General features: G+C 46.4%; 1 protein-coding gene across 2 annotated transcripts in view; it reads left to right on the top strand.

Moving 5' to 3' along the window:
- The window catches only part of fig4a (FIG4 phosphoinositide 5-phosphatase a), a 93,457-nt gene extending 67,392 nt beyond the window's left edge, over window positions 1-26,065 (top strand). Inside the window, exons 20-23 of one of the 2 annotated variants that reach the window (XM_056294317.1) lie at window positions 396-594; window positions 6,832-6,917; window positions 13,088-13,162; window positions 24,483-26,065. In XM_056294317.1, coding sequence (XP_056150292.1) covers window positions 396-594; window positions 6,832-6,917; window positions 13,088-13,162; window positions 24,483-24,660 — 538 coding nt within the window. In that variant the 3' untranslated portion in view covers window positions 24,661-26,065. The remainder of the gene's footprint in view (window positions 1-395; window positions 595-6,831; window positions 6,918-13,087; window positions 13,163-24,482) is intronic. The other variant, XM_056294318.1, reaches the window with a different exon arrangement.
- The last annotated feature ends 973 nt before the right edge of the window (window positions 26,066-27,038 follow it).

Raw genomic sequence — 27,038 nt, 5'->3', positions numbered from 1 at the left:
ATGTTCCTGAATGGCTTCAAATTGCCACATCCCTCTCGTGAAAGTGGTCGTCTATTATCAGGGAGTCTTCACAGTTGACTGAAATATACAATTAAAGCTGTTATATAAACCGTTTTGTGCATCACATTGTCCAGTGCAGGTGTGTTGAAATAACTGAAAGCTTAACACCCTTGGAGAGTAATCTACCCCATTCAAACAGCGACCACTGAGCATGCTTCAAAACATACCACTGATATAGGTCTGTATTACAGCTGATGGTGTAAAGTAGATACTGGAGTGGTGTTACTGTAAACTATGGCTCTCACTTGTTTTTCTTTTCTTGTCTTTTTTCTGTCTGTGTCTGTTTATGCTTGCATGCATGCATCCCTGGGTGTCCATACATTGTATATTCACAGTACCAAGACTAATAAGGAGGAGGCGGTGCTGCAGAGGAAAACCGCGGCCAGCGCACCTCCCCCACCCACCGAGGAGGCCATCTCCAGCACATCGGAGGATGACTCTGAGGAGGACCGTGATGATGACGGAGCCGTGTCCCAGCGGTCCACCCCCATCAAGCTGGTCACCGAGTGTGGGGATAGCAGCCGCACACAAGAGGTATAGAAAAGACACACAGACACGTGCACGCACTCAAGCACGCACAGTGCAAGATGATAAAGTTGCTCATACATGGAAAATGGTACACATCTCATCTGTGCAAACAAACACAAGTAACATGATCATGATGTTACTTGGCACAAGTTAAACAATGGAAAAAAACCCACAAACCATCACATAATTTGGATATTATTAAACCACTTTTTTTTTCTTCTTTTTTTTTTGATCCCCCCCCCTTTTTTTTTTCTCCCCAATTGTAACCAGCCAATTACCCCACTCTTCCAAGCCGTCGTAATCTCTGCTCCACCCCTTCTGCCGATCCGAGGAGGGCTGCAGACTACTACATGCCTCCTCTGATACATGTGGAGTCACCAGCTGCTTCTTTTCACCTGACAGTGAGGAGTTTCACCAGGGGGACGTAGTGCATGGGAGAATCACGCTATTCCCCCCCAGTTCTTCCTCCCCCCTGAACAGGCGCCCCGACTGACCAGAGGAGGCGCTAGTGCAGCAACCAGGACACATACCCACATCTGGCATCCCACCCACAGACACAGCCAATTGTGTCTGTAGGGACGCCCAATCAAGCCAGAGGTAACACGGGGATTCGAACCAGTGATCCCCGTGTTGGTAGGCAATGGAATAGACCGCCACACCACCCAGACGCCCCTGAAAACCCTTTTTTGACGAGTGAAAAGATTTGAGGAGAGGATAAAAAATAAAAAGGAATAAAAAACACAAGCCTTTGTCTTTGCAGAGCCTCTGCTGACCTATTGTGAGCCCTGCTGGAGAGGAGAGCCGGCCAAGCCAACTGTACTGTCTCCTGATTTGAGGACACATGATTGCCTCAGAGGCCCTCACAGAAATGTCAGCAGGGCTCGCACATTAGATTGAGACTAGCGCCCTGGCCTCAAACTGAACTCGTCACCCTGGGTTTAGCGAAAGTCATTTTGCATTTGCACTTTGCATTCTGCAAATAAGATTTGAGTGCCGAACACCGACTGTATTCTCTCCTCTCTGTATTCTCTGAGCCTCCCAGAAGAAATTAGTTTTCTCCTCTTCTATGCGTCACAGTGGAACAATTGACGTCAACTCGACTGTCTTCATGATCAGTTTGCTGAACAGAAGTTTGAAATATCATCAACATTTCAGTTTATTTAGGTGTTGATTCCAAGAGATAAATGAATGGTGCTGAACTCAAGGTAGTTAGTGAACTCTCCCAGCCTCTTGCCTTCTCTATTGCTCCCGTCTCCCCCATATTTCCCCACTGAGATGACCATGCTCTCTCCCATCACCTCTCACAGAGTTCAGGGTTTCTTTTGGAAAAGCAGCTCCTGTTATTGTCCTTCTTCTTCACCATAAGCATTGGTTAACATCAAATCGGCATTTCGATGCCCTCGCATTCCTTATCTGGCTTTCTTAAACATATGCACACACATGGAACAGAAAACAGACTCGATGTACAACCCTGTTATGACATGAATTCCTATTCGGTGTTGCCATGACAACGTCGAAGTTAATAATGCTCCCGTGGAAGGGGTCGGTGGGAAGAGGGGTACAGTGGGGATAAGAAGAACTCTGATTATATCCGTTGTTGCCTGTTAGTGACAGCAGATGCTGGCGTGACATAAAGGTACGCAGGTGCCAAAGTTAACTCAACCATGATCAGTTTAAATGTCGCACATGACGTTGACAGTTAGTCAAGGAAATGATTTGCCTACTTCATTTGTTGAGAACCCAAATAGACATTACAAATTGAGCAAATTTGATACAACTGTTACTCTGCTTTGGTTTTATGGAGTTAAAAAGAAACTAACGGATCTGCTAGTTTGTAATCTCCTGTACTGGTTGCTGAAATTATCAGGATTTTGTCTCTCGTCTTTGTGGCATCTTTCAAATGCATCGACTTGAGACGTCCAAAAAAAAACCTTGGGGGCATCCAGGTAGCATAGTGGTCTATTCTGTTGCCTACCAACACGGGGATTGCTGGTTCGAATCCCCATGTTACCTCCAACTTGGACGGGTGTATCTACAGACACAATTGGCTGTGTCTGCAGGTGGGAACCAGGATGTGGGTATGTGTCCTGGTTGCTGCGCTAGCGCCTCCTCTGGTCGGCCGGGGTGCCAGTTCAGGGGGGAGGGGGAACTGGGGGGAATAGCGTGATCCTCCCACGCACTACGTCCTCCTGGTGAAACGCGTCACTGTCAGGTGAAAATAAGTGGCTGGTGACTCCACATGTATCGGAGGAGGCATGTGGTAGTCTGCAGCCCTCCCCGGATCGGCAGAGGGGGTGGAGCAGCGACCGGGATGGCTCAGAAGAGTGGGGTGATTGGCCAAGTACAATTGGGGAGAAAAATGAAAAAAACAAAAAAAAGAAAATAATGAATTCAAGTGGCTGATGGACAAACAGGACCTTCGTTCCTTTAGCTCCTAACTTAGAACAGGAAAAAACCAAATCCATAAAAAAAAAATGTGTCGTTTGCACTAAACCCCATAGTAATGTACTGAAATGACTTTTCCTTGTACCAGGAGCAGCCTAATGATCCTTTGGTATCGCTCCCTTTTCGTCCATTATTATCATGCTGGTTATGTATGTTGTTTACAGCTTTGGAGCGTCCTCGCTTCCTCCGTCAGCTCATTCATTTCATGCTTAAGGCGAACCGATTGCACACGTACCAACCTCCCAGTAGCGCAGATATAACACCACACAAGCAGAACCCAATATTCAGAACAGACAACATGAATGTGTAAATGGCATTGGATAAAAGGTACAAGGAAATACCATCCTCTTAAGAAGGTGTCAGTGTAAATGACATCCTCTGTTACGCATGAAAAGGCCCATAAAAACATCCCCGCTACACTCCCAAGACCCAGCCTGTCTTCCGTAGGGCCATATGGCTCCATAGTTATTTGATTTCACACAGCAAACACTTCATATAGACAACCCTTTGCGAATGAGGACACTTGAACCAAGAGCCCTGGTGAAATGGATCAATTCTCACATAAGGCACTGTCCAGCACAATGGGGAGAATTGTGGATAAATAGCCCTTTTGCCCATTCAGCCGTCACTTGACAGCATTGTAAGTCATGGGCAGCTCCACTGAGACACAGTTAATTTCTATTTTTTGGCGGGGGGGGATTTTTCACCCCTTTTTCTCCCCGATTATATCCAGCCAATAACCCCACTCTTGCGAGCCGTCCCAATCTCTGCTCCACCCCGTTTGCTGCTCCGGGGAGGGCTGCAGACTACCACATGCCTCCTCTAATACATGTGGAGTCGCCAGCCGCTTCTTTTAACTTGACACTGAGGAGTTTCACCAGGGGTACATAGCACGTGGGAGGATCACGCTATTCCCCCAGTTCCCCCTCCCCACTGAACAGGCGCCCCAACTGACCAGAGGAGGCACTAGTGCAGCGACCAGGACACATACCCACATCTGGCTCCCCACCTGCAGACACAGCCAATTGTGTCTGCAGGGACACCCGACCAAGCCGGAGGTAACACAGGGATTCGAACCGGCGATCCCCGTGTTGGTAGGCAATGGAATAGACCGCCACGCAACCTGGACGCCCCAAGACACAGTTCATTTCTAATGTTAACAGGCATTGCTCATCTCTCCTCCTCTTGTGATAGAGTTTTATAGGGTTATTGAGTAAGGAGGTTTGTTTTGGGATGAGACATATGATTGTTGATTGGAGAATTGTTGGCAGTAAATTTACCTCGCTGCTTATATGCTGCTGAACAAAGCCACCAACCCCTCCCCACTCCCAGACCACCCCAGCAGTGGCTTGCTAGTTCCTTAGTTCTTTCTTCTGTGTGTGTGTGTGTGTGCGTGCGTGTGTGCGCGTGTGTGTGTGTGTGTGCGTGCGTGCGTGTGCGCGTGCGCGCCCCCCGCCGTCCCCAGCTACTACTTCCATGAGGTCATTTCTGTAGAATTGCATAGAGTACACACTTTTCAGTTTGTCTAATGAAGTATAAGACTAATGGGTTGACTTTTTAATTGCAGTTTGACCCTCTTTGATTTTTTTAAATTTATTTCGGTCATTGTAATATGCTTAAAAAGGTAATAATGGCGTCTGTAGAACTCGCTATGGGTAGTGCTGGAAATAAGCTTTGGCTATTTGACAGGTTAATTAGGGGGACTCGACATAGTTTTGTGATTTTTGACAACACTAGTCCATGTGTGGCTCCAAATCATTTAGAAACAAGATCCCTGATCTCTTTCATCTCCACAGACTCCACTGTAGCCGGCGCTCTCCCACCTGTCCGTCTGGGGGCTTTCTTTTCCCTCTGATTTCTAAAATACTTTCCTGGGAGTTGGTGGTGAATATTTTGGTAGTGGCCAGCGAGCTCACGTGTCGGGCTCACACCCCCCCGCGTGTGTGTCGCGTGTCACTGCCTCCGAGCCGTTCCCCGAGGATTGATGGCCCCGGCGCCAGCAGAACACAAAACTGTTAAAATATTTAAACATCAGATCATTACCGTGTTCGCTGTGTAATCACCCACACTCGTTCCAGAGCCCGTCCCCCCCCACCCCCTTTTGGGTGCATGTGCGCTTGCACAAATGTGAGAGGAATGCGAGAAAGTGCGTGGGTGAGTGCATGTGGGGCTACATAGGTTGTGGGTGTGCATGCGTGTTTATATGTTTATGTGCACGTGCACATGCACATGCACACGTGCACAGCTGTATGTACGACTACAATGGTTTTTGTCCCCGTGTACTCTGTTCTCTGCTTGCATGGCTCTCTGTACCTTTGTGGGGGTTTTGAGTATGCGTGCATTCTTGTTTGTGTGTACGACTGTGTGTTTCAGTGTGTGTGTGTGTGTGTGTGTATGGATATATGTGTGTACACAGCTTCTGTCTCTTGGACCCAGGCCTGGAAAACTCCAATCTCCACTTCCAACACACACCCTACCCTCCACTGATCCACACACACACAATGAACAATCTATGCTAGATCAATACAAATAGAATGAAAATTAAATGCACTAAGTTCAGAACATCGCTGCAATGGTCAAAGCAAGAATAATGGACCGAGCAACTGTTTTGAAAGCCAATGCCATGCATGTGGTTATGTAATAGGCGTACTTGGGTGTTTCTTAGTTTGCTCAGGACAGATGGTGAGAAAGATGCACCTCCCTGCCACTACCCGTCTTTCATCTTCTCTTATGAAGAAGTTGTGTTCCATGCACTCCATAGACAGACAGGGGCGACTTTTGAAGTGATTATTGGTTGCGATTACTTCATTTTCTATGGAGGGAGAGTGGATGCGGTCTGTGGTTTTGACTTGTATTCCTGAACTGTGAGCGTTGAGCGTGCTCCCTGGCCGGTGGCAGAGCACTGCCCTGCTGCCCTGACGGTTTCTCACCGCTCATGTCAACGAGTCTCCCTTAATGGTCCTTCTTAAATGCTGTGCTCATAGGTGTTGGTGACTTGCTGCAAAAATGCCACTGCATTTAACAATGTGAAGGAAAACGTATAACACCAACCATCAGGGGTGCTTCTGACACATCGCTCTAGGCTTGAATACAAAGGGGACTGGAAACGGTGCCTATTTTGTTTTTGTTCAGAATGGCGGTCATTTCCCCCCCCCCCTTTTCTCCCCACTTACGCTACTCTTCCGAACTATCCCGGTAATTGCGTCACCCCCCCTGCCAATCCGGGGAGGGCTGAAGACTACCACATGCCTCCTCTGATACATGTGTAGTCGCCAGATGCTTCTTTTCACCTGACAGTGAGGAGTTTCGCCAGGGGGACATAGCGCATGGGAGGATCATGCTATTCCCTCCAGTTCCCCCTCCCCCCGAACAGGCGCACTGACTGACCAGAGGAGGTGCTAGTGCAGTGACCAGTACACATATCTACATCTGGCTTCCCACCCGCAGACACGGCCAATTGTGTCTGTAGGGACGCCGACCAAGCCAGAGGTAACACGAGGATTTGAACCGGCAGTCCCTGTGTTGGTAGGCAACGGAATAGACCACCACGCTACCCGGACACACTAGCTATTTCTTTTTAATTTAACAGTATAATAAAAATACCTGACCAATCATAGCAAAGGCTGTGATGGAAAATGTCATAAACACAATAAGCTGATACATCACTGCCATTTAGCTCTATGCACTGTATTGGGTATTGGACAAATTTGTGTATGTAATGGCGCTATGATCAAAACTTTTGAACGTCATTGCTCTGGTTCTCATTGCTCCTGATCTTACCTTTTGGACCTCTCCTAGGAGTTCCAGCAGCAGCAAGTAAGGGAGACCTACGGACTCAATCTCGCCGAGTTTCCTGCCGAGGAAGACGTGCACATATACGAGAGGTGAAGGGCACATTACCCAGCCTACACTTATAGTAGTATGTGGTATTATATGACACACCATATAGGTCGACTCCTTATCCAGAGTCTCCCAAAATGTTGCTGTTGGATACAGTTCCGCATGTGTGGCTCCAATGCAGCATAACATTGTTTTGTTTTGTTATTTGGTTTTTAAGAAAGTAATGTTGCCTCTGTGTAAGGTAGACTAACTGAAATACAAAGGACGCATACATAAGAGATGGTAAATCTTGTAAATTGAACCCTAACATTGGCATATCAATTCTGTTTATCATTTAGCTTGTCATGTGGCTGTATTGCTTTTTGTTAACATAACAGATGAAATTACTCTGGACTAAGGCCATTGTAAAATGTTGCATAAAACACATGACGTAATGACACTTACTTTAAAACATAAGTTAAAATGGCCTGTTTGAGAATTAAATATCTACACCTGCACATTAGATGCATTCAGTTGAGTAGGCAACAAAGTCTATTTTAAAAAGATAAAAGAGAGCCAGAGAGATGAGCCCCCACAGCTCCAATTAGTCTTCTCTTGATCCTCCTGAGCTGTCAGCTGCTTTATGGTTTGACCCAGAAAGTTGAATCAGTTCATCTGGACGCAAAGTTTAGTGGGAGAAACGTTTCATCGCTCATCTAAGTGACTTCGTCAGTCTCAGCTGACTGCAGGTATCTCCAACCTTAGGAACAATACAGTTGCATCGCAACCGAAACCAGTGATCGGGTTCGTATGCAAATTGCTGTGACTATTCATTAGAGTCACAATGGCCATGTGTACTGTTCACAGAGGATTTGGGAATAGTTGCAGTCACAGCATTGTAAGATGGCGACAGATGTACTCTTAGACCCCCCCCCCCGGGTTCAGGGATGGTAGTTCCCTCTTCACATAGATGGCCTCTTTGACTCCCTGTTCAAACCAGTGTGCCTCCCTATCAAGCATGGCCACATCCTCATCCTTGAAAGAGCCTGTAGATGGTGTAGACTGCGGAGTCCTGGCCTGACGTATTGGCGCTCCTGCGTTGTGCCATCCTCTTTGCCAGCGTCTGTTTGGCTTCCTCAATGTACAATTCATGGCAATCCTCCTGGCACTCAACAGTGTACACTATATTGCTCTGTTTGTGCCAGGGGACCCAGTCCTTAGGGTGGACCAACTTCTGGCATAACTTGTTTTGGGGTTTGAAAGCAACCGCGACATGGTGTTTGGAAAATATGCGTCTCAGCTTTTCCAACACTCCCGCCACATACACAATCACCACTGATGTTGTCAGCTCGGTGGTACAGCATCCTGATGACTCCTAGTTTGTGCTCCAGTGGATGATGAGAGTCAAACCTTAAGTACTGATCAGTATGTGTTGGTTTACGGTAAACATCAACAATCAAATGCCCCCGTCACCAATTGCAATTTCACAGTCTAAGAGGACTAACCTGTCATTTTTCACATCCTCCCTGGTGAACTTGATGTGGTTGTCCACAGGGTGAATGTGGTCAGTGAAATGCGGTACCTCCTGAGATCTAATTTTAACCCAGGTGTTGTCCACGTATCTGAACCAATGGCTAGGTGGTCCCTGGATAGGGCATCAGAGCCCTCTTTTCCACTTCTTCCATATACAAGTTAGCCACTACAGGTGAGACTGGGGAACCCATAGCACACCCATGTTTCTGCCTATAGTACTGCCCCCTGTATGTGAAGTACGTGGACTGAAGACATAGTTTCAGGAGCAGACACACTTGGTCAGTGTTAGGGGTGATCTTATTGCTAAGGGTGGGGTTGTTTTGTGATTTCATACGGACTACCTCCACTGCTTCATCAACAGGAACACACGTGAAGAGAGGCGTAACATCATAAGAGACCATTGTTTCATCCCTCTCCATAATGATGTCCCTCACCTTATCCACAGTGTTCTGAATGTGATATTCATTACTGCCTGCCAATGAGTTAAGAAACTTACAGATGTTATAGGCCACTGAGTTAATCATACTAACAATAGGCTGTAATGGCACACCCTGTTTATGTATCTTAGGTAAACCACACAGACTAGGTGTAGCTTCCTCTGGGTGTAATCTGTGGTACAAAATTCTGTCAATTGCATTGCTCTGTTCTAACAGCTTCAGACAATCACCTTTTTCTTGTAACCCCGGCCTGGATCTCGTTTCAGGGGCTCATAAATATTCATGTCGCTAAGTAACGTCATAAATTTCCCATCATTGTCTGTCAGGTTTAATAAAACAGTGCATCTACCTACCTTTGTCCGCTGGAAGATTGATGATGCTATTGTCATTATTGAATGCACTTACGACTGAGAGAGGTGAGTGCATTCCTCTTGTCTGCTGATGTTGGACAGCAGCGGCTTTGTGTTGCTGAGGCACGCTGAAACTTCCATCCGCAGTTGCTCTGCTTCCAGGTCCATGATTTTGTTACAGATCGCTGATTCTGTGGCTGTGATCAGTTCCACTAGTGGGATTTGCCTCGGCGTGGCAGCAAAATTCAGCCCATTAGCAAGGATATCTTTATCCGCCTGGGTCAGTCGTCTATTGGACAGATTCTCCACCCTTATTTCCGGCGTGTGTCTGGCGTCCATCTCTCTGCCTGCTGTTGAGGGCACTGTCCATTGTCTGCCGACGTCTCTGGCTTGCAGCAAGTAGGTCGAACTTCTTTTGATGCCTGGTTTTTGACTCGCCATGTTGTGCTAGACGAGCGTTCTCCGTGAACTCAATCACATGTTGGAACATGATCTGATCTAGACGTGACGTAAGTCTCTGTTGGATCTGCTCCTCTTTGGCTTTCAGAACGTCGATGGTAAAATTAGTTTGTCGCACCCGTTTGTTCAACAACTGGCTCTGTGCCTTCTGGAGGATCTTGCTAGCCTGGTGGCCCTTGACAGAAGATTTCATTTGTAGGCTCTTAGGTGTAATCCCGCTTTGTCTGCACCTGATGCTGAATTTCAGGTGGTTCCTGTAGTCGCCCATCTTAGGTGCTGTCCACTCATACTCATGTACAATTTTAAGGCAATCCTCGCAGAAGTGAGTCAAAATGTCTTGAGAACTTTCTGGGATTTCCTTACCTGGATTATTGAGCAAGCATCAAGACATTTTTTGTTTGGCCTTTAGCTGTCAGTATGTTACTAGCATGTTTTCTTTTACTACATTGAAGTCAATTTCTTGAGGATGGAAGGACTCTGGCCTTGCTCTCTAGATGCCTTGAAGCGGACGTTGTCTTTGTAACTGCAGGTCCACCTACCGTTGCCTCCATGATAGGGAAGCAACGGACACTTAGTGTCAGCTCTCTCCTCAGGGTGACCGGGACGATTTTGGTAAAGGGATGCTGTCAATTCGAAACCCCACTGTGTGGCTTGCAGCTCTGACATTATCCTGTCTTTGTTCAGGTCTCTTTTTCTTCCTGTCCTTTCAACTTCCGCCTCTCTTTTGCTCACACTTTCCACTCAATAGCTTTGATGGTCATCTGGCACAGTGGTTCTCAGTCTGGTCCTTTTAGCTGCACAACACTGTTGATCTTCTTTTCAACCAGGTAATTGAATACGGTCAGCTGTTTTGCAAGATCAAAAAAAAAGACTAATTTATGGTGCCTTCCAGACAGCTCGGAAAGTAAAATATCCAAGCTCCTACTAGGGAAGGTGCAACTGAAAGTCATTCAATGCCGTTCAATTGTACTCAACTTCCAACTAGTAAACTTGGGCAGAATTCGTCAACCTTTACTTCAATGAGAGGCAGTTATATGACATCACATGAACATTGCAGCACGCAGGACAGAGTACACCATGAATGGAAAAGCGCTATAAAAAATACAACTTGATTGATTGATTGATTGATTGATTGATTGATTGATTGATTGATTGAATGGTAAACAGTCATCTTAAGACAATTTTAAGCTATTGGAATGCATTGCGGAGTCAAATTTTCAAATGGCATGATAAAAAGGCCTGTTATACTTGGCAGTGACAGGTATATAATCACAAAACATTCGCTCTATTTATTTATTTTAGATTTTTTCCCCCCCTTTTTCTCCCCAATTGTATCTAGCCAATTACCCCACTCTTCCAAGCCGTCCCAGTCGCTGCTCCACCCCCTGTGCTGATCTGGGGAGGGCTGCAGACTACCACATGCTTCCTCCGATACATGGGGAGTCACCAGCCGCTTCTTTTCACCTGACAGTGAGGAGTTTCACCAGGGGGATGTAGCCCATGGGAGAATCACGCTATTCCCCCCAGTCCCCCCCCCCCGAACAGGTGCCCTGACCGACCAGAGGAGGCACTAGTGCAGCGACCAGGACACATACCCACATCCGGCGTCACACCCTTAGATACGGCCAATTGTGTCTGTAGGGATGCCTGACCAAGCCAGAGGTAACACAGAGATTCAAACCAGCGATCCCCGCACTGGTAGGCAATGAAATAGACCGCCGCGCCACCCGGACGCCCCATTAACTCTATTAATATGTATGTCGTGCTCTCTGTGCTCCGCTTCAATTTGAATGAGAGATGATGGTTGCTAATGTGGAGTATTACTTTTGTAGTTTTCTTTTGTTGTAATTATAAATCATTGAAAGTCTGGCAGTTACATTTACAGTTACTCATTTAGCGGATGCTTTTATCTAAAGTAACTTAAAAGAGAGTCAGCAATTAGCCGATAAATTGAAATCTTACCATGTGGCATCATAGGTAATCATATCATATCCAAGAGTGCATTCCAGGTTGAGTGCATTTAGTGTAGGTGTGCCAGAGCATCGAGAGGCGGGGGAAAGGGAATGGAAGTACAGAAGTGTACTTATCAATAAATGAAATAAGGACAAACCTGTGAGACCAAAGCAGCAGTGTTGATAAGCCTTAATCTTATGTCAAACAGTGTTTGACCTTCTACAAATTAACATGGAGGAATGCGTGCTTAGAAACAAAAACATCCACTAACCGAAGGGAAATATAAATATATCTAAGCTTAAGACCACCTCTGTCTATCTCAGTCAAACCAAACATTGCTCTTGATAGTGATGTCTTGTCAGTGTCTAATGTGAAAATGAGATGCCAGCAGACACAGCGGTAGAGGGAGAAAAAGTTAAACAAACAACACTTTATGCATCTTCAAGGAGTGTTAGTATGCTCCCACAGGGCACATTCAGAAACAAAGGTGGATACTTAACATAACAAAAAAACAGCTAATGCAGGGCGTCTGGGTAGCGTAGCGGTATATTCCATTGCCTACCAACACAGGGATCACCAGTTGGAGTCCCTATGTTACCTCCGGCTTGGTTGGGCATCCCTACAGACACAATTGTCTGTGTCTGTGGGTGGGAAGCCGGATGTGGGTGTGTGTCCTGGTCGCTGCACTAGCGCCTCCTCTGGTCGGTCGGGGCACCTGTTCAGGGGGGGGGGACTGGGGAGAATAGCGTGATCCTCCCATGCGCTACCTCCCCCTGGTGAAACTCCTCACAGTCAGATGAAAAGAAGCGGCTGGTGACTCCACATGCATCGGAGGAGGCATGTGGTAGTCTGCAGCCCTCCCTGGATCGGCATGGGGGGTGGAGCAGCGACGGGGATGGCTCAGAAGAGTGGGAAAATTGGCCAGATACAATTAGGGAGGAAAAAAATCCACAAAAAAAAAATAGCTAATGCACATTCATTCAAGTTTTTTTTGTACCATATTACATTCTTTTGAAATGTCTCCAAAGATGTTTAGTTGGATTTTCAAAGTGATGCTAATGATTATATTAACACTAAAAAGTATTGCTCCAATTGACATAAAATTAAAGTGGTGAGTGAAGCTTGAGAGGCTTGAAAATGAAAACAAAAAAATTACCAACACATTCAACCATTCCAAGTACAACAGAAATATGAACAGCTCAGCGTTCAGCCCCCAGAAGTCCCACTTGGATAGATCATAGACATTTCTCCTGCTACTTTGAGCTGCTGCAACAACTTTAACACTCAACATTTGTACTCAGTAACAAGGTATGACACTGTCTGTCCTAGTTCATGCACTGTCTGTAGATAGGCTTTGAGCCCTGTACTTCACATATAAGGATGGGAAAGGAGCATGGCAGACAGATGTCCATATAGTGTTTTGCCTTATTGAACAGGAATATTTGTCTGTTTCAATTTACTCGTTTATGCTTCTTGACTGTGTGTGTGTACATATGTCTGCAGATTTGCACGTCTGGGCCAGAACCAACACAAGGTGGAGAGAACCGAACCCATACATCTGGCCAACATCATCTGCCTGTGAGTGGAACATGTGACACACACACACGCTCACGTGTAATGCCAAGTGTTGAGTCAAGACGTGTAATCCCGGTGCTGATTTATTTTTATGATTCAGCCCCTTCAAAAACCCACTCCAACATTTCCAACGACCTTGGGATGAGAGAGGGCTTTTTTCACTCACTAGTCTTCAGGGAGGTTTCTAGCTGTTTACTGCTTAAGCTTCAAGTGCTTTACTCCTTCTTTCTCCTGCTCACATCATCCATACCATCCATACCCCAACCTCCCCATCTGACAATCCTTCATCCGCCTGCTCTTTTTCCTGCCATGATCCAGTGGACTGTGGATGGATAGATAGATGGATGATTTTCCTTAAAGAGATTAAAAAGTCTGCACATTGCCCCCCTACACGTGGAGGGGCAATGTGCAGCTATACGGACTTACTGAGCAACTGCTTTCTCGTACGCCCTGCTCTCTCACACCGATTCCTACTCAAACAGGCGGTGTACACACACATACACACACATCATCTCTATGACAAAAGCCTCCTGGAGGGCACTCCCAAGATTCATTATTTTGAATTCTTCTTATTTTTCTCTTCCTCGCAGTCTCTCCCTCTTTCTGTCTCTCTCTCAAACATTAGTTACTGTTGTACCATGACTACAACTTCGGCCACAGTGCTTATTTGAAGTCGTGTCAGGGATAAATGAAGGCATATGAGAATGAGATACACTATACAACCAAAAGTACGAAGACACCCAAACATCACACCCATATGTACTTGTTGGACATCTCATCCCAAAACCATGGGCATTAATATGGAGTCGGTCCCCCATTGCTGCTATAAGAGCCTCTACTCTTCTGGGAAGGCCTTCCACTAGATTTTGGAGCATGGCTTCAGGGATTCACTCCCATTCAGCCACCCGAGCATCAGTGAGGTTGGGCACTCATGTTGGGGAGAAGGCCTGACTCACAGTCGGTGTTCTAATTCATTAAAAGGGTGTTGGACAGGATTGAGGTCAGGGCTCTCTGCAGGCCAGTCAAATTCTTCTACACCAAACTCAGCAAACCATGTCTTTATGGACCTCGCTATGTGCACAGGGGCATTGCCATGCTGAAACAGGAAAGGGTCTTCCCCAAACTGTTGCCACAAAGTTGGAAGCACACAATTCTCTAGAATGTCATTGTATTCTGTAGCATTAAGATTTCCCCTCACAGGAACTAAGGGGCCTAGCCCAAGGCATAAAAATAGCCCCAAACAATTATTCCTCCTCCATCAACCTTCACAGTTGGCACTATGCATTCGGGCAGATAGCGTTTTCCTGGCATCTGCCAAATCCAGATTGATCTGTTAGACTGTCAGATAGTGAAGCGTGATTCATCACTGCAGAATTTTATGCATCTACTAGCAATGGATGTGGCTGAAATAGTCAAATCCACTAATTAGTAGGGGTTTATACATACTTTTGGTTGATTGGTTATAGTTAGATAATGGTGTCTCCTCTTCACTTTATTTCCCTGGCCTTCGCTTCAGTCTCTCTATTTTTATACCTACCATGATACCTGCATTCTCCGTTTACTAACGTGCACACACACTTACACACACATGCACACACACAGGGCTGCTGAAGACATGATGCATACAGACTGTTGTATTCACAAGTTCACATATCAGTGGTCTGTACATTCTTGGGTGTTTAGTCGGCTTCACCATTAGTGTGGTTCTGATGAAGACTGTCCCATCGAAACGTGTAGTAGGCCTACCATGCTGGAATAGATCTATTTTAGACCATTTGACTTATTCAGCAAGTCCTATTTTTTTCTGAATCATGTTTGATTTCCTTGACCCTGCACCTGAAGAACATTGTTGGATGTGTGTGCATCTTTGGGACACTTTTTGACCATTTTTCAACAGTGTACTCTGCCATCTGTCGAGTCTCCATCCATACTTGTCACCATTTAGGACAGGAGGAGTATGTCAGAGGAGTAATACATTTCCCAGACCTGAGGCTCCATTGCTGGAAGACACTAAATGACAAGGAGACATGTCTTTTTGTCACATATCAGTGTGGGTGCAGGGCATTGGGTGATGAGATGCTTGTGAGTAAACAAACGTGCAGCATCACACACAAGAGTGGTTGGTGAATACTGAAAAGGGATGAAAAGTCCATGAATCTGCTTTTAATCCATCTGCTTTTAATCCAGTAACACAAAGACACTTCTGCAGCACCTCCAAGAACTACAAGTCGACACAACATTGGTTTTATGGATTAAAGATTTTTGAAGGATATACTCCAACATGTCAGAGTGAACGGTTTTAAATCAAGCAATATTGTTTTAAATACCGGGGTCCCACAGGGACTTGTCACCCATCCTCTTCTCCATATACACAAACAAAATCACTTGCAATAGCAGTGGACTGTCACTTTTTATATGTGCTGATGACATGGCCTTGGTGACCCATGTGGACACCATGGTTCTCTGGTTCCAGGAGAGCTCCCTGGAACTGCACATCCGTCAGATCAAAGAGCTGTGTTGCAGGGGGCAACCAGGCACCTGACACCCCACAGCCTCTCTCTGGACCACTCGGGCTGGAGGGGCAGATGGTGGAACAGGTTGAGCTCTTCAAGTACCTGAGCACAGAGATCGACCACCATCTGTCCTTCACACAACATACGGACGAGGTTTACTAAAAAGCCCAACAGTGCTCGTTTCTCCTGAGGAGGTTGAAAGGTTTTAATGTCAGACAGGATATTTTAACAGCAGGATACCGGTCACTCATCGAATCAGTCCTCACATTCAACATTACATCCTGGTACAACTTCCTCAGAGAAAAGCCAGAAAAACTCATAAGACTCATCAAGCATGCAACCAAAATTATTGGCACCCCTCAAATCCAACTCTCAGACCCTTATAGTCACGCTGTAAAAACAAAGACAGACTCCATCACTAAGGACCCTTCTCACCCCCTTCACCACTCCTTCCAGCTGTTCCCATCAGACAGACACTTCAGAGCATCTCTGGCCAATAAGAGAACTTACATATATATATATTATAAGTTTATAACGTATTATGCTTATCCATCCATCCATTATCCGAACCGCTTATCCTGCTCTCAGGGTCTTAGGGATGTTGGAGCCTATCCCAGCAGTCATTGGGTGGCAGGCAGGGAGACACCCTGGACAGGCCGCCAGGCCATCACACAGAGCCAACACACACACACACACACACACACACACACACACACACACACACACACACACACACACACACACACACACACACACACACACACACACACACACACACACCTAGGGACGATGTAGTACGGCCGATTCACCTGACCTACATGTCTTTGGACTGTGGGAGGAAACCGGAGCCCCCGGAGGAAACCCACACGGACATGGGGAGAACATGTAAACTCCACACAGAGGACAACCCAGGACGACCCCCAAGGTTGGACTACCCCGGGGCTCGAACCCAGAACCTTCTTGCTGTGAGGTGTCCATGCTAACCACTGCGCCACCGTGCCACCTATTATGTTTATATTACTTAAATAATATAATAAAAATATATACTATATATTTATGTTATCTATTATATATGTATATGCAATATATTATATAGTTATGTTATAATCATAACAATAATAATAATTTGTACCCAGTATATAGCGGTTGTGTGTGTATTTACATTTTTTATAAATGAAAGTCAATCAGCAGAGCAGCCATTCGCCTTGATTCATTTTGTATCATGAAAACCATGATGGTTAAACACATCTGAAGTCTTTTAATAAGAGCTTTGAAATTGTGATAGCCTGATCTCTGTCATCTCACGTCAGGCTTGGTCGCTTTTGTGCAAGGATCCATCTAGGAGGCTGCACATCCAGGGACTGACAAGCAAAACTTTTATTAGGAAGATTTTTTTAGCTCAATCGCTGCACATTAACAACCCTTTTTTTTCCCTTCCATATTTCTTTTTCAGTCGACGGGCACTGTGCAAAAGTCTTGTAATGGCAGGAAAAACACTGTTTTTGTGTCTGTATGTGTGTGTGTGTGTGTGTGTGTGTGTGTGTGTGCGTGTGTGTTGTGTGTGTGTGTAGGGAAGGGCAGACACGTGCGCTTGGCGCAGATCTGCATGCAGCTGAGTGCAGATCTCTAGTTTATGGGAGTTTGTGTTTTAATGCAATTTTATGCGAGTCTTTCATGGGTATGTTTTTATGTTGTTTGTGAGCTCTTAACCTAAGACAATTTCCTATCATTATGAGATAGACAAAGTTTTTTTTAATCTTGAGTGTGCGTGTGGGCGGCGTCAGGGAATAGTGCACATCATTTATGTTGCCATGTGACAAGTTTCGCCTTTTAGAGGCTCCTCGTGCCGCCCGAGTCAGGAACAAGATGATGGATGAATTTTGTTTCATGTTGTTTCGTTTTCTTGCCCTTGTGTTCTGAATTCAAACTGCAAATGTTGACAGAAAGTGTTTATTTCAGTGGTCCCCACATGCAAGTTTACAGCCAGAGGCTACATCAGCTGACTTCACCACTGCAAGGCCTCTTAACATTCAGTCAAGGGAAGAAAACTAGTTGATGAGGTCAGCAGGGGCCAACATGTTTACATGTGGTGCACAGCTTTAATAGTATGCATTTACTTTAATATCACATCTTCAGGCTGCAGGATATTGAACATTTTGCCGACATGTTTTTTTTAATTTATTTTTTTTATTGCCTTTGTCCTTTTGGCTGATAGCAATACTGACATTTTTTATTTCGTTGCAATACCGCCATGGTCTTTTTTTTTTTTTGGAAGTCCAATAACAAGGCACCGCTCAGGTTCAGATCGGGGAGGCCGTTCCTCCCAATCACGCCCCTCCAGGTTTCTCCATCATTGCCCATGTGAGTGTTGAAGTCCCCCAGCAGAACGAAAGAGTCCCGAGGCGGCGCCCTATTCAGGACACCACCCAGGGACTCCAAGAAGGCCGGATACTTCGAACTGCTATTCGGGGCATACGCACACATAACAGTCAGAGCCTTCCCCCCAGCGACTCATAGTCGTATAGAGGCGACCCTCTCATTCACCGGGGAGAACTCCAACACGGCGACGCTCAACCAGGGTATCCCCACACCCACCCAGCGCCTGTCACCTTGGTCAACTCCGGAAAAGTAATGAGTCGAGCCCCTCTCCAGGAATTTGGTACCAGAGCCCATGCTATGTGTGGCGGTGAGCCCAACTGTATCTAGTTGGTACCGCTCCACCTCCCGCACCAGCTCAGGCTCCCTCCCTGCCAGAGAGGTGACATTCCACGTCCTGAGGACCAATCTGCAACGCCGGAGGTCAGCACACCCCGGTCCCTTCTTTTGCCTACCGCCCTGCCTGTGTTGCAGCCTACCCCAATGCTCATCCCTGCGTGTGGTGGGTCCATGGGGTGGTGGCTCCATGTTGTTTTTTCAGGCTGGGCCCGACCGGGCCCCATAGGCCAAGGCCCGGCCACCAGACGCCCGCCAGCGAGCTCCCTTCCCAGGTCTGGCTCCAGGAGGGAGCCTCGGTTTCCCTTTTCCAGGCGAGGTGCTGTAACTCTGTTGGTGTAATTTCAAAAAATTTTAATTGAGTAAAAAATGACATCCCAACAGGATGCAGAAAAACGTCCATACCCCGCTCTCTAAATGCCATGAGATAATGATCCCTTCAGAGGATCTGTCTCTGGAGTGGCAGAGGCAGATCCAGAAGCAAGAGATGAAGTATAAAGGGAAGGAGTAGTTTTGCTCTAAAAAAAAAAAACATCTACTTGGCAGATTGAAAGAGAAGTTCTGATTGGTTATAAATGTTTTAACTGGACAGAACGCAATGGTGAGCACAGAATGAAAAGACAGAAAAGCAGAAAAATTGGTTAACTTTTTTTTAAGACTTTTCCCCCTTTTTCTCCCCAGTTGTATCCAGCCACTTACCCGACTCTTCCGAACCGTCCTGGTTGCTGCTCCACCCCCTTTGCCAATCCGGGGAGGGCTGCAGACTACCACATATCTCCTCCGATAAATGTGGACTTGCCAGCTGCTTCTTTTCACCTGACAGTGAAGAATTTCCCCAGGGGGACGTAGCACATGGGAGGATCACACTATTCCCCCCAGTCCCCCCCGACCAGGTGCCCCAACTGACCAGAGGAGGCGCTGGTGCAGCGACCAGGACACATACCCACATTTGGCTTCCCACCCGCAGACACGGCCAATTGTGTCTGTTGGGATGCCCGACCAAGCCGTAGGTAATACGGGGATTCGAACTGGCAGTCGCCGTGTTGGCAGGCAGTGGAATAGACCGCTACGCCACCCGGACGCCCTGAAAGAGAAGTTCTGGTTGGTTATAAAATGTTTAACATGACAGAATGCAATGGCCAACACAGAATGAGAAGACGGAAAAGCAGAAAAATATGTTCGCTTTTTAGTTTTTCCATCTGGTCTGCTCTACTTTGGTCTGCATGCATGTGAGACAGTCAGTAAGCATTTGTGCAGGAGAGAGAGAATGAGGGAGACAAAGAGAGACAAAAGGTGTTTTGTCTGTGTACATACGGCGATCTTACTCAGACATGCATTTGAAAAAGTACATGTGTGGGAAGCGTTGTTACTGGTAGAGACTGATTCAAAGTCCACGTGTTGCTGTTGCAGTCTCAGTGAAGCCGGGCTCCTGAAGCAGCTGAGACTCACCCAGACAGAAATGAGGCCAGTTTTCAGAGATGGAGGTGGGCTACAGTGACATTTTTACAGACCGGGGTTGTTGGATTTCAGAAAAAATGGTTAAAGACTGGAATTGGGTCACATCAATGAAAGGGGTACAGACTGAGAAATTGAAGAGTACTGAGAGCAAGGGAGGTGAAGGGAAGCGAGTTACCATGGCTGAACCAACCACGTGGCAGAATGACATGATGACGTATCCTCCGAACATCGCTCTTTTATCTGGCATCTTGGAAATGCTGATGGTATTTGCCAAGTTGCCATTTACAGGTCAGTATGCTGACTTCCAAATGCTGTTCATCCCTAAGATTACCGAAACGCTCTTGCGCATATTTTTTTGCTTTATTGTAAGCCTGAATAGCAACTCGCCTAACAAGTTGCTACCTTGAAAAGCTTTTATAGATTATTTGCAAACGTGCGGTGAATCATTTCTGCATTTCTGTCAGAGGGGAAGTGTACTGTAGGGTCCGAACGGGGCACTTAAACAACAGTTCCAAGGACAACCATCTTTCCGCCTCCACTTTATCCGGATGGCGCCGTCATGTACTATGAAAGGTAGCCTGTCCCATACATATGGATGCTACCCAGGCCCAGCAGGTACATGACTCTTGGTCAGACAGCTCATCACATAGACGGGAGAATGGAAATGTTGTAATAAACCGAGGGAGGGATGGCATTTATCAGAAGCTGTGGCCATGGCTGTGCCACATGTGCAGCATTTTTATCTTTTATTTTCCCCATTTCATCCTTCTTTCACTCTCAATTGTATCTTTAGTATTTCCAGAGGGCACACGTGACACATTTTCTTGAATTGCGTGATGTTGGACTGCTGATTGCAGTACAAGGGCGTACTTGTTAATACAGATTTGGCACCGCTCTCAAAGTAGTTGCACCCAGCAAAAAAAAAAAAAATACAACAAAAAAAAATGAGACACTCATGTCTGCATGCATTTTTGCGTGTTTGTGTGCACGTTTGTGGTGAAGAGCTCAGTTAAGCTCAGTTGAGCCTCTCGAGTCCTCCGTCTCAGGTCTCCCTCCGAAGTCATTAAATCAAATTATCTTTTCATCCTTCCTCTCTAGTACCTAGTTTATTTTCATCTCCCTCTATCTTCCTCCAATCTCACCGTCCCTCGGTCCTTCCGTCTCTCCATTCCCCTTGGCTGACCCACGGGGTCCAGCTGGGGCGTCTGTTATTGCATAACAGGCTATTCTGAGCCACCATTACAACATCCAAAGTGTTTTTGGTCCACTGGCCATGTGCTGGGATCACACAAGGTAGCCACTGGATGGGAAAACAAAACATCTGAGAATGTAAAAGAGGAGAGGTCATTGATATGCGGTACTGGTTACTGTTGGTGACAAAAAGGAGCGATCAAATTTGTGTTTCTGACAGCGTGATATCGGTTATGCCTTGACCAATAAACGAAAGGGGAAAAAAATCCAATTCTGTCTATGCCGCATGTGTGTGTTAATATGTCACTACCGAGAGCCGTGAACATTATATTTTATGTTTTATGTACCTAGGTACTGTCGCTAAAGGTAAATCACTAAACCCAAAGCTACACGAACATCATCTGCACAGGAAAAGAGAGGTGCAGAAATGTTCCGTGAAAGTAAGGACACCTGCATGTGCCTCTGGAAAGAGTAGTGTCGTCAGATTTTGCGCGGGAGAAATGCATTCTTTATCAGAGCTGGGCAACAGGGTAGGATTCATGAGTGAAGCTCGGGCATCCGGGTAGCGTAGCAGTCTATTTGGTTGCCTAACAACACGGGTCTCACCGGTTCGAATCTCCATGTTGCCTCCGGCTTGGTCGGGCGTCCCTACAGACACAATTGGCTGTGTCTGCGGGGGGAAGGCGGATGTGGGTATGTGTCCTGGTCGCTGCACTAACACCTGCTCTAATCGGTCAGGGCGCCTGTTCGGGGGGGAGGGGTAACTGGGGGGAATAGCATGATCCTCCCATGCGCGATATCCTCCTGATGAAACTCCTCACTGTCCGGTGAAAAGAAGCGGCTGGCGACTCCACATGTATCGGAGGAGGCGTGTGGTAGTCTGCAGCCCTCCTCGGATCGGCAGAGGGGGGGCAGAGCAGTGACTGGGACGGCTCGGAAGAGTGGGGTAATTGGCTGGATACAATTGGGGAGAAAAAGGGGGGGATAATAAATAAATAAAGCTGTTGGTAGGTTCTTCACACTCTCTTCGGGGTATTTATTAGACATTATATGGTCAAAGATAACTGCAAAAAACACCTTAGGGTGGGTGTGATAATAAGCCTCCTACATTTTAGACTTGTTTTAATCCAGTTAATGTGTTGTCCGTGTGCTCTGTATCTTAACTGATGTGGTAGAGCTGGTATTTGAAAAAGCCACGTCATTTAGGGACAGGGTCACTGCACGAAGAAAATATTTACCCATTCGGTCAATGACGCCTGTGCTTTTGGGATTCCTGCTCACACAGAGCACCTTTTGTATTTCTGTGGCGAGGCAGCTCATGTTTTTGCTGTTTACTTGGGTTTTAAGTATTTGAAGGAATCCTCTCGCAAAGCCTTTTAAAAGAACAGCTCGGGTGAAGGGAGGGTAAGAACCAGATGTATGCTATCAACGAACCGTGGGGGTGGCACGGTGGTGCAGCGCGGTCGCCTCACAGCAAGAAGGTCCTGGGTTTGAGCCCCGGGGTAGTCCAACCTTGGGGGTCGTCCTCGGTGTGGAGTTTGCATGTTCTCCCCGTGTCTGTGTGGGTTTCCTCCGGGTGCTCCGGTTTCCTCCCAGTCCAAAGACATGTAGGTCAGGTGAACTGGCCGTACTAAATTGTCCCTAGGTGTGTGTGTGTGTGTGTGTGTGTCTGTGTGTGTGTGTGTGTGTGTGTGTGTGTGTGTGTGGACCCTGTGATGGGCTGGCGGCCTGTCCAGGGTGTCTCCCCGCCTGCCACCCAGTGACTGCTGGGATAGGCTGCAGCATCCCGCGACCCTGAGAGCGGGATGAGTGGTTTGGATAATGGATAGGTGGATGGATGGTTTACCGTTGAAATTCAGTGTGCCGTGTGAAAGTGCATGTTAAATGCACATCAGACAGCAGACCATCACGCTGTACCAGTCCAGACTGCTTCTTATTCATTAGAAAACACTGATTCCACTTCCGTCAGTCAGATTAAGAAAATTTCTGTCTCCTTTGTTTCTCAACATTTTATCAGACTACATGTTACATTTGCATATTTGAACTGTTTTTTCACAGTGAGTTTTCAGCTGCTAAAAATATCCATGCTTTTTTTTTCTGCACTCAGTGTTCTTGCTGCTTTCTTTCCTATCTCTTATTTGCTATGGTTCCCGGTTAAAATGGTCTTCAAATACTCAAGCACAGGACAGTGATGTCTCGTGAGCCATCACTAGGGTGGACACAGTATATACCCTCATCATGTAGGGCAGTGACGCTTCCCACTTCTGAGGCATCGTGAATGCTCGTATAGTTCAGCAGACTTTCTAAGGGACTCTCCCTGGGCCACCAGCATCTTTGTTTTGTCTGTGAGACAGCCAGCTCACATTGAGGCTCATGTGTGAGACAGCTGTACTCGCAGGCTCTTCCTCAGTGGGGTCTCAGCTGTCGCTGCTGAGTTGCTAACCAGCTGATTGACGGGATGGCGATGAGTCTTCAAGGGTCGATAATACCTCCCAGAGGAAGACCAGGCCCGCTTAGTATCTTTAGTGTCTATCCTGCAAATTAAAAAAAATACAAAAAACTCCTACTGACTCAAAGTGCCCCCTTTCACAACCCATCCGAGGGATTTCTGTAAACATCTCTCTTCCCCCCCCCTTTTTTTCTCCCCAATTGTACCCAGCCAATTACCCCACTCTTCCGAGCTGTCCTGGTCACTGCTCCGCCCCCTCTGCCAATCCAGGGAGGGCTGCAGACTACCACATGCCTCCTCCGAAACATGTGGAGTCGCCAGCTGCTTTTCACCTGACAGTGAGGAGTTTTGCCAGGGGGACGTAGCACGTGGGAGGATCACGCTATTTCCCCCAGTCCCCCCCCCAAACAGGCGCCCCCGACTGACCAGAGGAGGCGCTAGTGCAGTGACCAGGACATATACCCACATACGGCTTCCCATCCACAGACACGACCAATTGTGTCTGTAGGGACGCCCAACCAAGCCAGAGGTAACACGGGGATTCGAACCGGTGATCCCCGTGTTGATAGGCAACGGAATAGACCACTACACTACCCAGACACCCCTACATCTCTCTTTTTAATGCTTCATTCAGTCTTCCTTCTACACAGTTTAGATGGAAGATTGTGATGCATTTCTTGTCGAACTTTAGCAGGAGACGACTGTAATTGAAGTGGATTCTTGTGAAGATGTCAACCTTGGAGCAGTTGAATGAAGTTTGGCACTTCTTTTTATCACGCTACGGCCTGGTCGTTGCTGTCTTTATGCACCTGAGTTGGTTGAGTTTCTTCTGCTGGTTGATTTTTCCAAGTTTGGCGGTGTTCGGCATCCATAAATTGGTCAGCCTACTCTCATATTTTCCTTCTCTCTAACTCTCTCTCTCTCTCTCTCTCTCTCTCTCTCTCTCTCTCTCTCTCTCTCTCTCCCTCTCTCTCCCTCCCTTCTTTTCCCTCCTTTCCAGACAGCCCGTGTCATCCTTCCAGGAGGACAGCATCTATGCTGTTTGTCCTCCGCAGGTGGACAGAGGGAGCCGTGAGGTGTTTGAGAGCCACGTGATGACCGGCCAGGGCCTGATGAGGGCGCTGTGCAGGGAGGACATGTTGATGTACAGGGAGTACATCAAGAACAGATATATGTGAGACGCTGAGACCAGCCACATGACTTTTAAGCCTACATGTACAGCCAAGGCCTTACCTCAGAGGTCAACCACTGACCCCGCCCGTTACCGACATAACACCATGAAACTCACAGTGATGGCATTACAGCAAGACCTGGGAAGTTGTGGACTGGGAAAATGACCAGGACAGTGATTGGTTTCTTACACCCAAGCCTGCGACTGGATTTTTTTTTTATTGGCGTAGACAACAGTGTTATGATGATAACGATATGTTTCATGTTAATGTAATGTAATGTAACTGGACCAACTTATTTCTCAAGATGGATTTTAAAGAGACAGGAAATGTAGGCACGGCCTGTTTTAGCAACTGTTTGAATGTAATTTGGGTGTAAGATGGGTCTTTTTTTTCTTTCTTTCTTTTGGAAGGCTGGCCCTGTGTTGCTTTTTATTTATTTTTTATTTCAATTGTCCACCCGATTCAATTTTAATTGCAACACATTTTAGAGGAAAAATTCTTCAACTGAATGTGATTTTGTCCCTTGTTTTATTTTCATTAAAAGGATGTCATTTGCAAAATTTGTGGCGACTCCTTGTGAATTCAAACTCGGTTATAAATGTTGTCAGGATTTGACAGCAGAACATGCATAAAACATCAGGCGGATCGCCATTTTAGTCTCACATACCTGCTTTTAAGAAACACCTGGAACCAGTCAACTCTGACTGGTTCCAGGTGTTTGCCAGGTACCGACAAGATATCACGACAGTTTTATTATTCGTCACTGGTGTTACGGAAAAGCGCAGGCTCTGATCTTTTACCACGTTGAATTTAAAGTTTACTTTGTGATCTGTGGAGCAAGTTAGGGCCATGTCCTAGCGACCTTAAAACATGCAAAGTAGCCAATTATAAAGTCAAACGTATAAGAAAGACAGCGAGGATACAAACACCATCCCCGTCTTCCTCACTGAAATTCCTGCAGACGGGTGCATTTCATCTGATAACAGTGTTATATAACTTAATGAAATCACAATGTCCATCTCAATTCTTTTTTTCATTTTATTATTTTATTCGTGATCATATTTTGTGTTTACTGCTATGGCAACACCAATATTTGACTAAACTTCTCAGCCACTGGGGGGAAGATGAGATGAAGTTTGTATTCCAGATTAATGAAGCATCACTTCCTATGACGCAGCATGAAGGGTGTTTAGTGAAGCCTGTCAAAACCATCGGTGCCGTCAGGTGATTTGAAGGGGTCAGAGGAGAGGAGAATGATCTGATGTAAACCGGCACAACGAGGTTTAGAGTGAAACCCCATGAACTTGTCATTTGAATTTGTTTCTGTCTTAACGGGTGTCTGATGTTGAATTTTGTTTTATATCACCGCCTCACAGAGATGTCATGTGATTGTTATGTCATGTGATTATTATGGAGCATTAAACAAATGTATTTATTAAATACTGCCCGGTCTCGTTTGGTGCCTTGGTTTGCTTGCCTGCTAGAAATGCCTGATAGCATGCGCCCTCCTCTCTCTGCTTCTGTGTCTAAGCTCTTCGCAGCATTGCTGATGTTGTCCCTCGTTCCTTTTATAGGCAAATAGCAAATCAACCCCCCCCCCCCGCCACACCTGCATAACTGCAGTCTTACCATTTTGTCTGCATCCTTCTCTCTTCTACTGCCTGTCTCTCTTTCTCTTCCTGTTTCTCTCTTTTAAATGCATGTTATTGTCTTTTCTCCTCACCATCGCTCTCTCGCCCCCCCCCCTTTCTCTCACACATGCTTTCGGTATCCAGTTTTTCAGCCACAGGTGACAGAAAAGGTTGACTGTGATGACAGGTGCTGTTGCCTAACACACACACACAACACACACACCTGTATACAGTCAAATCCACACCGTCATGTAATCTCTCACAGCTCCACATTTAGATGGCGCACACTCCTCTTCTCTCACTCGCTCTTCACACATACTGACCACTGGCTGACTCAGAGCTGTCTCTCCGCCCATGCCTCGTGAGCCTGGGCATGGGGGAAAAGTGGTGAGTGGTACACCGAGGGTGAGGAGGGGGGTGAGAAGGGCGGCACCAGCGTGTGGTGGAGGGTTAGAAAATGGATTGTAACATGTGAACGAGGAATAAGAGCTTTTAGCTGAAAGCGTCTATTAAGTCAGGAGGAGATGGAACAAAAGGACGGAGCGGGAAAGCATGTTAGCTAGCCCTGTGCGGTAATTGTATCGAGTGCAGAGAGACAACAATAGCCTCCAAATAACAGTACGCTCCAAAATATATTCTGTCTGTGGGTGGAGATGAGAGATGGGGGGGGGGGGGATCTTGGTAGCTACAAAATGCTCTCTCTTAACCTCCCTCATTTTAAGAGCAGTAGAAATGGAGGGGGGGGTCAGGGGA

This window comes from Lampris incognitus, chromosome 15 (assembly GCF_029633865.1).
Source record: "Lampris incognitus isolate fLamInc1 chromosome 15, fLamInc1.hap2, whole genome shotgun sequence".
NCBI lineage: Eukaryota > Metazoa > Chordata > Actinopteri > Lampriformes > Lampridae > Lampris > Lampris incognitus.
The sequence above is the reverse complement of the archived record's forward strand: the minus strand, read 5'-3'. Positions and strand labels throughout refer to the sequence as shown.